Genomic DNA, 16,398 nt, shown 5'->3' on the forward strand with positions numbered 1-16,398 from the left:
CTCTCCCGTGGACCCCAGAACTCAGTTCCCCGGTGCAGAGCGGTTTACCTTCCCCTTTGCCGTAGGAGGAACTGGCGGTCCAGGACTTGGCCTCCACGTAGCCCAGCTCCCGGCAGACGACGTGTGCGGCGTGGATGGTGAAGTCGTCATCACACACGGTGCCCCACTGGCCGTCGTAGTACACCTCCACCCGGCCCTCGCTGTGCTTCCGCTTCTGGCCCGCCAGGCGCAGCTGGATCTTGACCACATCGGAGGGCACCTGAGGCCGGTGGTACTCGGGGGCAGGCTCCTGGAAGTACTCGGGGTAGTGGGGCCAGCTCTCGTACTGCGCCAGGCTTAGTGCGGGCAGGAGGGTGAGCAGGGTCAGACAGCGGCAGAGGCAGGAGCTGCCGCGCCGCTCCATCCCTGTCCTGGGGCTGGGGGACCAAATGCAGGCTGGCACTTGGCACTCAGGACCGACGGGCAGGAGTTTCCTGGAAGAGGGGAGAGGTTCGGGTTACAGACGTCTAGGAAATGGCCAGTGATTTCATTCTCCTTCGCTTAGGATTGAAAGCTCATATAGATTCCAGCTTCTCTCCTCCCATTGCGCTTCAGCCAGGCAGGTCTAGGAAGTCCTACCTCTTTGCCCTCCACCCTCCAAGATCTCTGAAATGCTTTTTATCAGCACAGCTTCTGGCAGGAAACAGAGCACACTCAGACTTCATTTGAGGTGAGTTTTTAAAAAGAATATTTACAGGAATTGATAAAAAAGAGGTGATATCACAATGGAATATTACTCAGCCATAAAAAAGAATGAAATAATGCCATTTGTGGCAACATGGATGGAGCTAGAGATGATCATACTGAGTGAAGTAAATCTGACAGAGAAAGACAAATATTATATGATATCGCTTATATGTAGAATCTTCAAAAAGTGGTACAAATAAACCTACTTACAAAACAGAAATACAGTCACAGATGTAGAAAACAAATGAATGGTTACCAAGGGGGAAGGAAGAGCAGGAATAAATTGGGAGATTGGGATTGACATATTATACACATACATATATATGTATAGATATTATATATATAACAGATAACTAATAAGGACTTATTGTATAGCACAGGGAACTCTATTCAATACTCTGTAATGATCTATATGGGAATAGAATCTAAGAAAAGTGGACGTATACTTATGTATAACTGATTCACTTCGCTGTACCCCTGAAACTAACACAACATTGTAAATCAATTATACTCCAATAAAAATTGACAAAAGAGAAAAAAAGACCCTAGACAGAGATGTGGACAGAGTTCAAACAAAGGACCATGTAATAACCAAGCTAGCCAGAAGGGGTGGCTGTTATCACTGCAGTCTTGGGGGCGCTGGAGAGAATAGCTAAACCCAGAAGGTGGCTGTTGGAGCTGAGGCTTCAGTGAAGGGTCTCAGAGCCAAATCACAGCAACAGGGGCAAGGGGAACAAGTTCTTGACTTCACTGTCCTCGGGCTTCTAACCTCCTTCTGATGCTCCCCAGTGGGCAAACCCAAGCTGCTGAAGACAAGCTTGTCTCTTGGCGGAGTCTCTGCAGATCTGCCTCCTGGGCACAGGGAGGGTGAAGAGGGAGGGAAGCAGGCTGAAGGGAGGCATAGGGTCTTCAGCCCTCTTCCCCCTTCTGACCTCTGTGCATCTCGCTCTCTGGGGCCCAGCTCAGAGCTCGCCTTCTTGGGGGCAGCACTCCTACTGAAGCAGCCCCCCAGGATCTTCCTTCCAACAGGGCTTGTTATCTAGACCTTCTCCTCACCCCTATCCCCAGACACCTTCATATGCCCAAAGAGCCTACAAACTGCTTAAGGGCAGGACTTGTATCTCCTCCTTCTTTGGCTCCTCCAGAGTAAGCATGATAGGTTCAAGGACATGTCTATGGAATGAAAAGGTGATTTGCTCCCAGGGACTGAGTGGCTGGAAAAATGAAGACGTGAGAGTGTCTGTGAAGAGGGCTCGGGGGGACTCCCAGGTAAGGCAGCCTTCTCCCTCTGGATGTTAGCTGCCCTGAATAGAAACGGCCTCTTCCGCGTGCTGAGATAACACTACAAGACATCGCGTCTCCGCCTCTACTTGTTCACGGGATGCTGTACCCTCTGCACGTATCTGAACCCTCCTATGGCTCCAGGTGTCCAGACACCCCAATATGCTGCCCACACAACCCCCAGATCTCATCATGTTTTATATTCTGGATCTCAAGGTGGTTGAGGTCACTGAATGAGGAGATAGGAGGCAAAACTCCTTAAACAGTTCTAACACAGTGTAACTGAAGTTCTAACTGAATTTCAGTTCTAACTGAAGTATAGCCCCAGATAGCAGTCCTGAGGCACTTCTCCTGCCCTTGGGGAAGCCAAGGAGGCCTAGGCAACAATTCCGTCTGTTTTTAAGTTTCCATCCCTGAGGGTTGCTGGGGACTGAGTGCAGCCTGCTCTGTACACAGAGGGCAGACAAAAAGGCCTTTGTGGTGAACAGGAGAAAGAAAGGTTGAGTGGCCCGTCATCAGGCAGCAAGGGAGGATAGGACAGCAGAGTTGAGGGGAGCACGGATTCTGGAGCCAAGCAGTTTGGCTGATCATCTTTCTGATCCCAACTAGCTGTGTGACATTGGGCAAAACACTTACCCTCTCTGTGCTTATCAATGTTCCTTATCTATAAAATGGGAATAATAATTGTATCTAGCTTCTAGAATTGTTATGAGGATTGACTGAATGGCACATAATAAGCCTTGGAGGAGCATGTGCTGAATGAACATTTTTAATTTTTGTATTTTTAAGATTGTGGTCACCATACCCAGGTGGAGCCTACTTCCAATTCCAAAATGAGGTCCTAGAGCAGAAAATAAAGCCTTAGCTCATATACCTTGATCCTTTCTTAATTCAGAGAGATAGGAAGACAGTTTTAAAGGGCCACAGGTACTTTCTTTCATGGAAGAGGAAGTAGAGTTGGAAGATAGGGTTTCCAAAGGAAACCAGGGCCAGCAGGTAAAAGCTACAGGGGAGCATCATACATTATCAGTTGAACAGGTTGTGTGTATGCTCAGTTGTGTCCGACTCTGTGACCCCATGGACTGTAGCCTGCCAGGTTCCTCCATCATGGAATTTTCCAGACAAGAATACTGGAACACTTGCATTCCTATACACTAATAATGAGAAAGTAGAAAAAGAAATTAAGGAAACAATTCCATTCACCATTGCAATGAAAAGAATAAAATACTTAGGAATATATCTACCTAAAGAAACTAAAGACCTATATATAGAAAACTATAAAACACTGATGAAAGAAATCAAAGAGGACACTAATAGATGGAGAAATATACCATGTTCATGGATCGGAAGAATCAATATAGTGAAAATGAGTATACTACCCAAAGCAATTTACAAATTCAATGCAATCCCTATCAAGCTACCAGCCATATTTTTCACAGAACTAGAACAAATAATTTCAAGATTTGTATGGAAATACAAAAAACCTCGAATTGCCAAAGCAATCTTGAGAAAGAAGAATGGAACTGGAGGAATCAACTTGCCTGACTTCAGGCTCTACTACAAAGCCACAGTCATCAAAACAGCATGGTACTGGCACAAAGACAGACATATAGATCAATGGAACAAAATAGAAAGCCCAGAGATAAATCCACACACATATGGACACCTTATCTTTGACAAAGGAGGCAAGAATATACAATGGAGTAAAGACAATCTCTTTAACAAGTGGTGCTGGGAAAACTGGTCAACCACTTGTAAAAGAATGAAACTAGATCACTTTCTAACACCGCACACAAAAATAAACTCAAAATGGATTAAAGATCTAAATGTAAGACCAGAAACTATAAAACTCCTAGAGGAGAATATAGGCAAAACACTCTCTGACATAAATCACAGCAGGATCCTCTATGATCCACCTCCCAGAATTCTGGAAATAAAAGCAAAAATAAACAAATGAGATCTAATTAAAATTAAAAGCTTCTGCACAACAAAGGAAACTATAAGCAAGGTGAAAAGACAGCCTTCTGAATGGGAGAAAATAATAGCAAATGAAGCAACTGACAAACAACTAATCTCAAAAATATACAAGCAACTTATGCAGCTCAATTCCAGAAAAATAAACGACCCAATCAAAAAATGGGCCAAAGAACTAAAGAGACATTTCTCCAAAGATGACATATGGATGGCTAACAAACACATGAAAAGATGCTCAACATCACTCATTATCAGAGAAATGCAAATCAAAACCACAATGAGGTACCACTTCACACCAGTCAGAATGGCTGCGATCCAAAAATCTGCAAGCAATAAATGCTGGAGAGGGTGTGGAGAAAAGGGAACCCTCCTACACCATTGGTGGGAATGCAAACTAGTACAGCCACTATGGAGAACAGTGTGGAGATTCCTTAAAAAATTGCAAATAGAACTACCTTATGACCCAGCAATCCCACTGCTGGGCATACACACCGAGGAAACCAGAATTGAAAGAGACACATGTACCCCAATGTTCATCGCAGCACTGTTTATAATAGCCAGGACATGGAAACAACCTAGATGTCCATCAGCAGATGAATGGATAAGAAAGCTGTGGTACACGTACACAATGGAGTATTACACAGCCGTTAAAAAGAATTCATTTGAATCAGTTCTGATGAGATGGATGAAACTGGAGCTGATTATACAGAGTGAAGTAAGCCAGAAAGAAAAACACCAATACAGTATACTAACACATATATATGGAATTTAGAAAGATAGCAATGACGACCCTGTATGCAAGACAGGAAAAAAGACACAGCAGTGTATAACGGACTTTTGGACTCAGAGGGAGAGGGAGAGGGTGGGATGATTTGGGGGAATGGCAGTCTATCATGTATACTATCATGTAAGAATTGAATCGCCAGTCTATGTCTGACGCAGGATACAGCATGCTTGGGGCTGGTGCATGGGGTTGACCCACAGAGACGTTATGGGGAGGGAGGTGGGAGGGGGGTTCATGTTTGGGAACACATGTAAGAATTAAAGATTTTAAAATTTAAAAAAAAAAAAAAAAAAGAATACTGGAACAGGTTGCCATTTCATCCTCCAAGAAACTGTCTTGGCCCAGGGATCGAATCCGCATTTCTTGTCTCCTGCATTGCAGGAGATTCTTTACTACTGCACCACTTGGAAAGCCATTAACCAGGTTAGGGCCAATCATATTTCTCAGTTCATGGCACATCACCATCAAGGGAAGACCAGATAACTTCCCAAGAGCAGCCCAGGGGGGATGATATAACTTGGAGAGAGGTAGTTCCATGTTTGTTGGGATGGCCTGGTCCTATTGTGCCTGCTAGGGTGGAGATGTCAGACAGTCAGGACCAAGGACTTGGGAGGCCCTCTGGTTCACTGGAGGTCCAGTGTCCTCATCCTGTGACTCACAGACAAGGCTAGAAAGTTGTGGGGTTCCTGTAATGGCCACTTGCAACCACAGGCTGACAGGCTGGTATGAGGCTCTGACAGGATGCCTCATCTCCCCATCCACACTTCATTCCCAGCATGCTGCAATCCACGAGTTCATCTATGCCTCACTAGAACCTTGAGGCATTGGGTGAAATGATGGGGATTCTTATTCTACAAGGGAGAAAATCAGGAACCAGAGAGAGAGGACTTTTCTTATTAGACTTCACCAAAGTTGCTCAGTTCATGCAGGCAAAACCAGAAGTAATCAACCCCAAGTACCAAAACATCAACAATCCACGATCACATATAAAAGCTGTCCAATTCCACCTGGGACACAGATGTCTTTCAGTCAGTCAGTTCAGTCACTCAGTCGTGTCCAACTCTTTGCGACCCCATGAACTGCAGCACGCTAGGCCTCCTTGTCCATCACCAACTCTGGGACAAACTCATGTCCATTGAGTCGGTGATGCCATCCAACCATCTCATTCTCTGTCGTCCCCTTCTCCTCCTGCCCTCAATCTTTCCCAGCATCAGGGTCTTTGCAAATGAGCCAGCTCTTTGCATCAGGTGGCCAAAGTATTGGAGTTTCAGCTTCAACATCAGTCCTTCCAATGAACACCCAGGACTGATCTCCTTTAGGATGGACTGGTTGGATCTCCTTGCAGTCCCAAGGAACTCTCAAAAGTCTTCTCCAACATCACAGTTCAAAAGCATCGATTCTTCTGCACTCAGCTTTCTTTATAGTCAAACTCTCACATCCATACATGACTACTGGAAAAACCATAGCCTTGACTAGATGGACCTTTGTTGGCAAAGTAATATCTCTGCTTTTTAATATGCTGTCTAGGTTGGTCATAACTTTCCTTCCAAGGAGTAAGCGTCTTTTAATTCCATGGCTGCAGTCACCATCTGCAGTGATTTTGGAGCCAAAAAAATGAAGTTAGCCACTGTTTCCACTGGTTCCCCATCTATTTGCCATTAAGTGATGGGACCGGATGCCATGATCATACCAACATTCCTGACTTCAGTATTCCAATGATGCTTCTCTCCTTGCCCTCACTCCAGCCCTTCACGTGTCACCCATCTGATCATACCAGCCTAGACTGGCTTAAGTTTTTCCACCTCAATCAATGTGCTCCATCCATCCTTCCCTCTAAAAAGTGTATGTCACAATCCTTCCTGTTCTTCAACATCCTTCCCAGATGTTCCTAATCAGAATCAGTGTCTTCTCGGATTCCCTTTAAAATAGGATCCTGCTTGTGCTTTACCACATTGTCATGTCAGACTCTACCGCCTGCTCAAGTCCCAGGGGCAGAAGACATCTCTGTCATTTCCACACAGTACCCTGTGTTTCTGGCTGCAGCAGACTAGCTTGTAACAGATAACGTTTCCTGCCAAGGACAACTGGAAAAGGTAGATAAAATGCAAAAGGCATGTATTTGAAGTCACTAGAGAGCTATCGAGGCAGCAAGGACTCAAGAAGCCAAGAATCCAAGAGATGAAAAGCACAGCGAGGTGAACCTGACACTTGTGTCTGCTTTTCCCCTTAAGCCACTTGCCAATTACAAGGCAGTGGCCAACAGGCTGGGAAGTTAAGTAAAACTTCAGGCATCCTCCCAGGACTAAGGGCACAGACACTGGGGTTCAGAGCCTGCCAAGGAGGAACAGTCCTGTTAAACAGCCTCAGACTTTCAGATAGGGCTTCTTAAAGAGCTAAACTCTAGAAATTAGGACAGGGTTATGCACTGGAGAAGGAAATGGCAACCCACTCCAGTGTTCTTGCCTGGAGAATCCCAGGGATGGGGGAGCCTGGTAGGCTGCCATCTATGGGGTCGCACAGAGTCGGACACGACTGAAGCGACTTAGCAGTAGCAGTATGTTTTCCATGTTAGAAAGATCTAACATCTGTATAATTGGAATTTCAAAAGAGGAGACAAAGGGCGTCTGGGAGAAATATTTGAGAAGATAATTGTCAAGAATTATATGAAGCTGATGAAAGCTATCAAGCCCAGGAAGTATAGTTTACAAAGAAAACCATCCTGGGGCACATCAAAATCAGACCATGGAAAATCTAAGACAAAGAGAAACGCTAACAAGCAGCTGGAGTATAAAAGGGTTATCTTCAAAGGAGCAACAATAAGGTTAACAGCTGGACTCTCACCAATAAACAGGAAAACAAAGAAGATAATCACATGACATTTTCAGAGGGTTGAAAAAAATAAGTCAACCTAGAATCCTGTACTGCTTGGAGAGGATAAAGGTTTTCACAGAAGTGGCGAGACTGTGTCTTCAGAGAATCCACGAGATGGAAATACTAAAGGGAGTTCCTTAGAGCACAGGCCCAACCATCCTAGATGCAGAATAAAGGAAATGGAAGGGGAGGCTGTGTAGGTAAATCTGAATGAAGATCAACTGTGTAAAATAATAATGTCTCATGGGGTTTAAAATGTATGTGTCACTGGGAATTCCCTGGACCCCACTTCCATCGCAGGGTGCACTGGTTCGATCCCTGGTCAGGGAACTAAGATACTCCATACTGAATAAAAATGTTGAGTTTTAAGCCAGCTTTTTCACTCTCTTCTTTCACTCTCATCAAGAGGTTCTTTAGTTTCTGTTAGCTTTCTGCCATTAGAGTGGTATCATCTGCCTATCTGAGGTTGTACACACAATTAAATGTTTAAATGCATGCCTCTCAACATTCTGCTGTATTAATTCACTTAATGGAGTGAACACCATTATTATCAAGGCTCAGAGAGTTTTGGCAAGTTGCCTCGTTTTCACTGTTGGTTAAGTGACAAGGCAGGCTCTGAACAAGGGCCAGAAGGGTGACCTGTGTCCTTCATCTCTCTGCTCCATGGCCCCAAGTCCAACACCTGTACCATCCCCTGAGCTTCCTCCCACACAAGAGCTACAGAGGCTTGCAGCTTGTCTATTCATATCTCAAAAAGAAATGGAAAAAATTTGTGGTCTGCAATTTTTTTTAAGAAATTGTAATCTTCGGATTTGCCTATCCATAAACTTGTCCACCCATATTCACGGAGTCTCCAATCTGTGGAAATGGCCAGGGTTCAACTCCTAATTCTTTCTTTGAAAAGTGCTCCTGAATTTGTTGCTTCTTTTTTGGGGCCTTCTCCTACTCCCTGCTCTGGGGGATTGTGAAAAATTAGACCCAGATGCTTCTCTTTTCTTTTAAAAATAGCTTTAATTTTTTCTTTCTTTCTTTTTTTTTTGTTCACTTCCTTATTGCGAAAGTTATACAAGCTGGTAATAAAAATCTGGAGAAGGCAAACAAGTAAAAAGTGGAAAAGAATTTGCACTGGAGAGAATTATTATCAACACGGTTGTGTCCGCCCCTTCCAGCCTTTTTTCTGTACATCTATGTGCTGTATGTGCTCAGTTGCTGAGCTGTGTCCAACTCTTTGCAACCCCATGGACTGTAGACCCCAGGCTCCTCTGTCCATGGGATTTTCCAGGCAAGAATACTGGAGTGGGTTGCCATTTCCTTCTCCATCTGCAAATATATATTTCCTCTTAAAACTTCGAAGAATTTTCTACATACTGCTTTGTAAACTGCTTTTCACATTTACCAGTCTACTGCAAATACTATGCCTCACTGACTTTTACAAGATTTACAATGCCTTTTACATTCAGTATTATGGATGTGCCATAAGAGTGAATAATCTTCCCAGTAAATATTTTACTGCTATTCATATCATTGAAATCAATATCCTTGTAGCTAAAACTTCCCACAATCTTGGGATAAATCCCTAAAAGCAAAATTGCTAGGTCAAAGTGCTGGTAAAAAGGGAACTCTTCTGCAAAACAATATTAACTGCCTCCAGAAAGACTGCTAGGGTACACTCAGCTTGCAGTAGGTAGGTTTCCCCACAATCTCAAAATTCCAGCTATGACCATGCTTTCAAAACTTTCTCCATCTGATAAGCAGGGAGGAAAAAGGTATTCTGTTTTAACCAGCATTTCCTTTACTAGTGAGCCTGACCTTTTCTTCTTCAGGTTTTATTGTCCACTTGCATTTCTTTTTTTTTCCTGGAAATTATCTCTACATGTCTTTTTAAAATTCCCTTTTCTGTTGTATGTCTTTTCCTTACTACTTCACAAAATTCATTTTTCACGTTGGTATCCATCCAACCCACAGGAGGAAAACACTGCCAAAGTCCAAAGAAGAGCTTGGGAGGATGGAGAGCAAAATGCCCCAAGGCTACCGCCGCAGCCCTCCCTCTGCCCTGTGGTGGGCTCCATTCTGCCGTCCTCTGCAGACCAGAGGCCTTACCTGCTGCTCCCAGGTGCCATTTTCTGTTCTTTACTTGAACTGGGGTTTAGCCCCTTCTTGGGGGAGTCCCCAGCTACTGGGGGTGAGGGTGGCCTATAAGGGAATCTGTTCAGGGTGGTCCCCCTGCTTGTGGTCCCGGCTGCAGTGTAAGTCCAGTGACAAGGTTGTTGGCAGGCTGATGACCGTTTAGAACCGGGACCCACCGGGCATCCCCAGGTGCGGGGATGGGAACTGGAGTCTCAAAGCAGACAAGTGGCCAGGGCTAGTAGCCCTTCATCCTCCAGCCTCTGCGCTCTGCACCCCGGGTCCCCTCCCCTCCTAGCGCCTGGGGCCCCTGGGGGAGGGAGTCCTCGAGTCCAGGAGGTGACAGCATGTGGTCCAGGGTGACCGGCACACGTGACCCCATGGGGGCGTTTCAGGTGACCAGGGTCCCGAGCGGAGACCACAGGCTGACTCTGCGGCCTTAGCTTCCGGCCCTGCTGCAGCAGTGCTGGGGGCTCCGCAGCCTCCGCTGGCGAATCAGGACTGGTCAGTTTGTGGTTGCCCAGGCTGTACCAGGAGCCCTGGGGGCGGATGTCCCCCTCTCTGCTCAAATCGCTCACACGGAGGCGGTGCTGTTGGTGATAGGTGGGGGTCTCACTGGCCCCGGGACCTACCATGGTGCCTGGCACCTGTTGCTGCTGCTAAGTCGCGTCAGTCATGTCCGACTCTGTGCGACCCCATAGACGGCAGCACACCAGGCTCCTCCGTCCCTGGGATTCTCCAGGCAGGGATACTGGAGTGGGTTGCCATTTCCTTCTCCAACGCATGAAAGTGAAAAGTGAAAGAGAGATTGCTCAGTCGTGCCCAACTCTTCGCAACCCCATGGACTATAGCCCACCAGGCTCCTCCATCCATGGGATTCTCCAGGCAAGAGTACTGGAGTGGGTTGCCATTGCCTTCTCCAGCACCTGTTGGACACTTATTAAAACTCAATTGGGCAATAACAGTGTAGGATAGCTCAAAGCAGACCCATTCTCATGATGCTTTTAAAATAAGCTCTAATTCTTGATCACAGGTTAAAGGCCTATTGAAAGTGAAGTGAAGACGTCCTTTGTGGTCCAGTGGTTAAGAATCCACCTTCCAGTTCAGGGGAGGAGGGTGGTTCCATCCCTGGCCTGGGAACTAAGATCCCACATGCCCTGGAGGCAACTAAGACCACCCACCTCTACTACTGAGCCCCTGACCCACAACTAGACAGAAGGCTGGGTACCCCATCAAAGATCCCCTGAACTGCCACTAAAACCCAATAGCAGCTGAATAAATAAATATTTTTTTAAAAAGTGAATTGAATGGAGGGGGTTCCTGACTTTCTCATCTTCCATTGTATGGGTCCTCTGACCTCTCGGCAACCCTTCCTTCTGGTATTTATTGGCACCACTGGTTCCCAGGGAAGAGGATGTTGGGCATCTTGGAATCAGAACATAAGGGTCTGAATTCTGACTTTATCACTTACAGGCTCAACAGATTTGGGGGTACTTTTGGAGCCTTGATTTTCTCTTTTGGTTGTGGAAACAGCCTTCCTTTCAGGTGTGTGTGATGATTAAATGAGATAACATGTGGAAATCCCTAGCACAGAGCATAGCTTCATTTACATGCAGTTTCTTCCTGCCTGCCTGCCATCTCTGAACCCCTGAGCCTGGTACTCAGTAGGCACTCAAATATTAATGAATGAATAAATATAAATTTCTATTTAAATCATTATGCCTTATAAAAACTGCCTTTTCCTTCTGACCTAACTGCATAGGAAAGCAAATTGATAAATCCATTCCTTATGAATTTATTGAATTAAGACATTTAACACATTAAGGAATGAATTAGTGATTTTTCTATGAATAGGGAACTTTTATGTTTTAATAAGAAACTCCTAGATGTGAATTTTATGGGTTTTCCCTCTGTTTTTTTTGTTTGTTTTTGTTTGTTTGATTTCTGGCCCCACTATGTGGCATGTGGGTTTTAGTTCCCCGACCAAGCACTGAACCCACACCCACCACATTGGAAGCGCAAGTCTTAACCACTGGACTGCTGGGGAAGTCCCTATGAATTTTAATAGCTAAATTTTTCATATTGTGTAATGTTGGAAATAAGGGCAATAGGGTTACTCATGAGTAGGTGGACCTTCCCCATGCCCTGCAAATCTGCTGACGTGGGTGCCTCTGAATGCATTTTGTGTGGGAAAGGGGGTAGACAGACACTGGGGTAATTTATGGGAAGTGAAGATCCCCTGGGCTCCTAACATCTTATCCCAGCATATAGTCAAGGCTTGTGTCTAGTTGAGAGTCATGGGTTACAAACTTGGATAGAAGAGGCAGAGTGAGGCATGATCTCACCACAACCCAACACAGATGATTTTCAGGGAAATGAATCATTTTGAGACACACCGGTTTGGCCCCAAAAGGATGAGCCTGTAAACCTGTGCTGGACACTGAGGCCCTAAGGGCCCATGAATGCAGGAGGCAGTGAGCGCTGCTGCTGCTGCTCGGAGGGGAGAACGACAGGCCGACCCTCAGGGAGCAGGGATTCCTCAAGTCCCACTTCCTCTGAGAAGCCTGATCTGGTGACTTCTGCCCTCTCTGCTCCCCTCCAACAACGCCCACAGCTGTGCTCAGAGGCTACGGGGTCTGGGTGTCTCCTCCTCCTGCAAGAGTACCAGGCAGCCCCAGCTCGCTCCACTGTCTCCTGAGGCCATTTCCAAATAGACACTGGCCACAGTGGGGCAGAAGGGAGGCTTTCGGAGCAATTCAAGAGGCTCCATCTTTTAGCAGGACAGTATCTGAGACAGTGTTGAGAGGCAAATGTGCTTGACCTTTGGAGGGGAAGTCTGGGCCTTTTGGACATTTGCAGACGTTTGGACTGATGGAAGTCACACTTCCCCTCTTCACACCTGTTCTATCAGTCCTCAGTCAGAAATTCTGATTTCACTAAAGAAATAAAAAAGCTGCGTGGAGATGTTAGGTAGGTAGAACAGGGAAAAGGAGTCCAAAATGGCGGTGGCTACAGAAAAGGAAGGGAAAAGCCCGCGAAAATGAAACAAAAGAGGGTCCGAGGACCGGAGTGAGGACCTCAGGTAAAACAGACAACACTCCTGGCTGGCCCAGTTTACACAGGACAGGCCCAGGGAGAGATAAACATATAAGCAGAGGAGCCAGAGCCAGCTCTCTCTCTCTCCCCCGCGCGCGCGCTGCGGCGCTCTTCTCGTGTCTTTAGATCGACGTGCCCTCACACCTCGAAGATGGATTTTCCTGCTGTCTTCTAAATAAAATAGAGCTGTAACACTGATTTGTCTAAGAGCTATAACATGGTCCATTCGAGACCTGAGAGATATAACACGGTCTATCCAAGACCGGAGAGCTGTGACACGCCGAAGGGCTTTAATGTCCGTCACTCCAAATCTTTGTTGTAACGAGACAAAGAATCGAGGAACATACACTCGCGTGACCGAGATGTATCTGATACCACAGTTCAGAGAGCTTTTAGACAATAGAAAAGTCTATTCTCAGCTTCACCTATGAACACCTCCAAGGTCATCAACAGCCCAAGAATCTACGCCAGTGAGGTTGCATCACCATCCATAATAGAAACTCTAGGAATAGCTTCTACCCTGAACGCAAGCCAACTGGGTCAGCAGAACATTTCTGTAGCTGATTCACACGTACCAAACAAGGCCCAGATTTCACCAACCCTCTCCAGGTATGCAGAGGAAAATTTCACAAGAGGAAGATCCACCTTGCAGAGTCTCCTGTTAAAACTTCATCTGAGTAAAGTCCAGGAACTGCTGCAGCAGATGGACTTAATTCTTCACACTTAATTCTTTGGCTGAAGAGGTGTCATTGTCAGGGGGTCAGGGCAAGATGCCTGGGATTCCCTGGTGGTACAGTTGATAAGAATCCACCTGCCAACACAGGGGACATGGTCCTAGAAAATTTCACTTGCCGCAGGGCAACTAAGTCCCAGCACCACAACTACTGAGCCAGCGCTCCAGAACCCACGAGCCATAACTGTTGAGCCTGTGCTCCGCAACAAGAAAAGCCACCTCAATGAGAAGCCTGCATACCACAGGGAAGTGTAGCCCCCACTCACCGCAATTAGACACAGCCTTTGCAAAGCAACGAAGACACAGGACAACCAAAAATAAAAATAAATTAAAAAAATTTTTAAAGGCAAGGTGCCCAAGGACCTCAGTATTTGACTAACATGAATAAGAGCCAGCCAGAAATTGACTGTGACTGTGCCTTATCAGAAAGTAGTAAGTTATCTCTCCCTGGGTTGTTGGCTAAGTAGTTGAGGACATTCTTCCATTCAATTCAATCCATTTAAGGATACAAGTTCACACAGTTGATACTTTAAGCATTGCAGACAAGAAGCCCTGTAGCCCCCAGGGGGTGTCTGGGAGAGATGGGGAAAGAATTCCTTGACAGACCCAGGACTTTAAATCCCAGACATTCCTGATAAACATCAGCCGGAATCAGCTCACCTTCCCCAAGAGCCTAGAGCACCCCCTGCATGCAGCCACCCCTTCAGGCAGCCTGCATATTCATCCTCTGTGGAGAATGGGGTGCTCATAACAGCACCTCCGTATCGCCGCTAAGCAGCACAGCCCAGTGGTGTAGAGCCACACAGAACTGGGTTCAAATCCCTCTTCTATCACACGTTAGCTCTGAGACCTCAGGCACACTCAGATTTTCTAAGTCTCAAAATTTCATCTATAAAATGGAAATGATATGCATGTGTGTGATCAGTCACTGAGTCAGTTCCGACTCTATGCAACCCCACGGACTGCAGCCCAGCAAGCTCTTCTGTCCATGGGATTCTCCAGGAAGAATACTGGAGTGGATTGCCGTTTCCTACCGCAGGGGACCTTCTTGAACTAGGGATGGGACCCGCATGTCTTATATCACCTGTATTGGCAGGTGGATTCTTCACCACTATGCCTCCTGGGAAGCCACAGAAACAATATGTACTTAAAAGCAGCTTTTTGAAGGAAAAAAAAACAAGCAATATTGTCATTTCAGGCCTCTCACAAAAGACAAAGATCATGTTTCTTAAGTTTCTGACCCATGGTAGGTGGTCCCCCAAAATGAGGTAAAATATTTTGGTTCAAACAGGTATTGCCTGATAGATTTTTTTTTAACCTTTTTTTTTTTTTACATTTATTTGGCTGCATCAGGTCTTCGTTGCATCATCAGGGATCTTTGTTGTGGCACACAGACTCTCTAGTTGTGGCACACAGGCTCCAGAGTGTGTGGGTTTAGTTGCTCCAAGGCAAGTGGGATCTTAGTTTCCCAAACAGGGATTGAACCTGGATCCCAGGTCCCCTGCATTGCAAGGTGGATTCTTAGCCACTGGACCACGAGGGAAGATCCCTTCCTGCTAGAGCTGACTCAAGTTGTTCAAGTGCTAACTACCATTTTGGTTGATGCTAAATGCTTTTCCCTGGTCAGTAAAGAATTAACCTGCAATGCAAGAGCCTGCCTGCAATGTGGGAGACCACTTGCAATGTAGGAGACCTGGGTTTGATCCCTGGGTTGGGAAGATCCCCTGGAGAAGGAAATGGCAACCTACTCCAGTATCCTTGCCTGGGAAATCCCATGGACAGAGGAGCCCAGCCAGCTAGTTCACGGGGTCACAAAAAGTCGGACACGACCTGAGGACTAAACCACCACCACCAAACTGTATAATGTAAGTGGTTGTATTTAATTTTGTGCTTCAGATTTCCCCAAGTGTTATTAATATTTAGGAACCCTCAAGGATGAGCTTAGGTAGTTCCTCCTGGATTCAGCTCTTGCAAGAAAATACTTGAAAACTAGAGACAGACATTTTTCCAAAGAATACACAATATTAGAGAAAAGCTTAGGTACCAAAACAAAAGGTCTGTTCACATGTTCTGTGTAAACTGTGTAGGTGCTAAATTGTGCCAAATTCCATGGGAATGGCATCTTCAATGCCTACAAACAAGACTGTCAAACAGGCCTGAAGTCAACCAATGCTTCATGGTCTTGCTGGGAGTTGGGGCTCAGGATGTGGTCAGAAGGAGAGAAAAATGTTCTAAGCCTGGATCTTGCTGAGATTTCTCAGTTCATTGTGAACAGTGCTCCTTCAATTGATTCACATCATCTGTTGGAGTCCAAAACATGTATCACCCCTGGAACTTTCCAGTACATTCTAGAAATGCTGATTTTTATATTTTATTGAAGCTTAGTGAATTTACAATGTTGTGTTAACTTCTGCTGTATGGAAAAGTGACTCAGTTATATACACATTCTTTCAAATATTCTTTTCCATTATGGTTTATCCCAGACATTGAACATAGTTCCCTGTGCTGTACAGTAGGACTTTCTTGTTTATCCATTCTATATGTAACAGTTTGTATCAGCTGACCTCAAACTCCCACTTCATGACTCCTCCATATCCCCCTCCTTTGGCAACTGAAAGTCTAGAAACACTGATTTCTATGATTCCAGGCATGGCACTGTACTGATAATGGATGACTATTTGAAAGTCTTATACTTAATTTGGACCCAAAGGGGCTTCAAGAAGAAAAGGAGATGTAAAACTGGAATTTCCAGGGTCCTTTTCTTAGGCTGTTCTTTTGATAGCTGAATTTTTCCACTTAGGAAGGAACA

General features: G+C 45.5%; 1 protein-coding gene across 1 annotated transcript in view; it reads right to left on the reverse strand.

Moving 5' to 3' along the window:
• Nucleotides 1-16,398, reverse strand: part of LOXL2 (lysyl oxidase like 2) — a 117,245-nt gene that overhangs the window by 82,249 nt on the left and 18,598 nt on the right. The window contains exon 2 of the mRNA XM_068973883.1: nucleotides 49-473. Within this exon, the coding sequence (XP_068829984.1) occupies nucleotides 49-403 (355 nt within the window). The 5' untranslated portion in view covers nucleotides 404-473. The remainder of the gene's footprint in view (nucleotides 1-48; nucleotides 474-16,398) is intronic.

Source organism: Capricornis sumatraensis, chromosome 6, assembly GCF_032405125.1.
Source record: "Capricornis sumatraensis isolate serow.1 chromosome 6, serow.2, whole genome shotgun sequence".
Classification (NCBI taxonomy): Eukaryota; Metazoa; Chordata; class Mammalia; order Artiodactyla; family Bovidae; genus Capricornis; species Capricornis sumatraensis.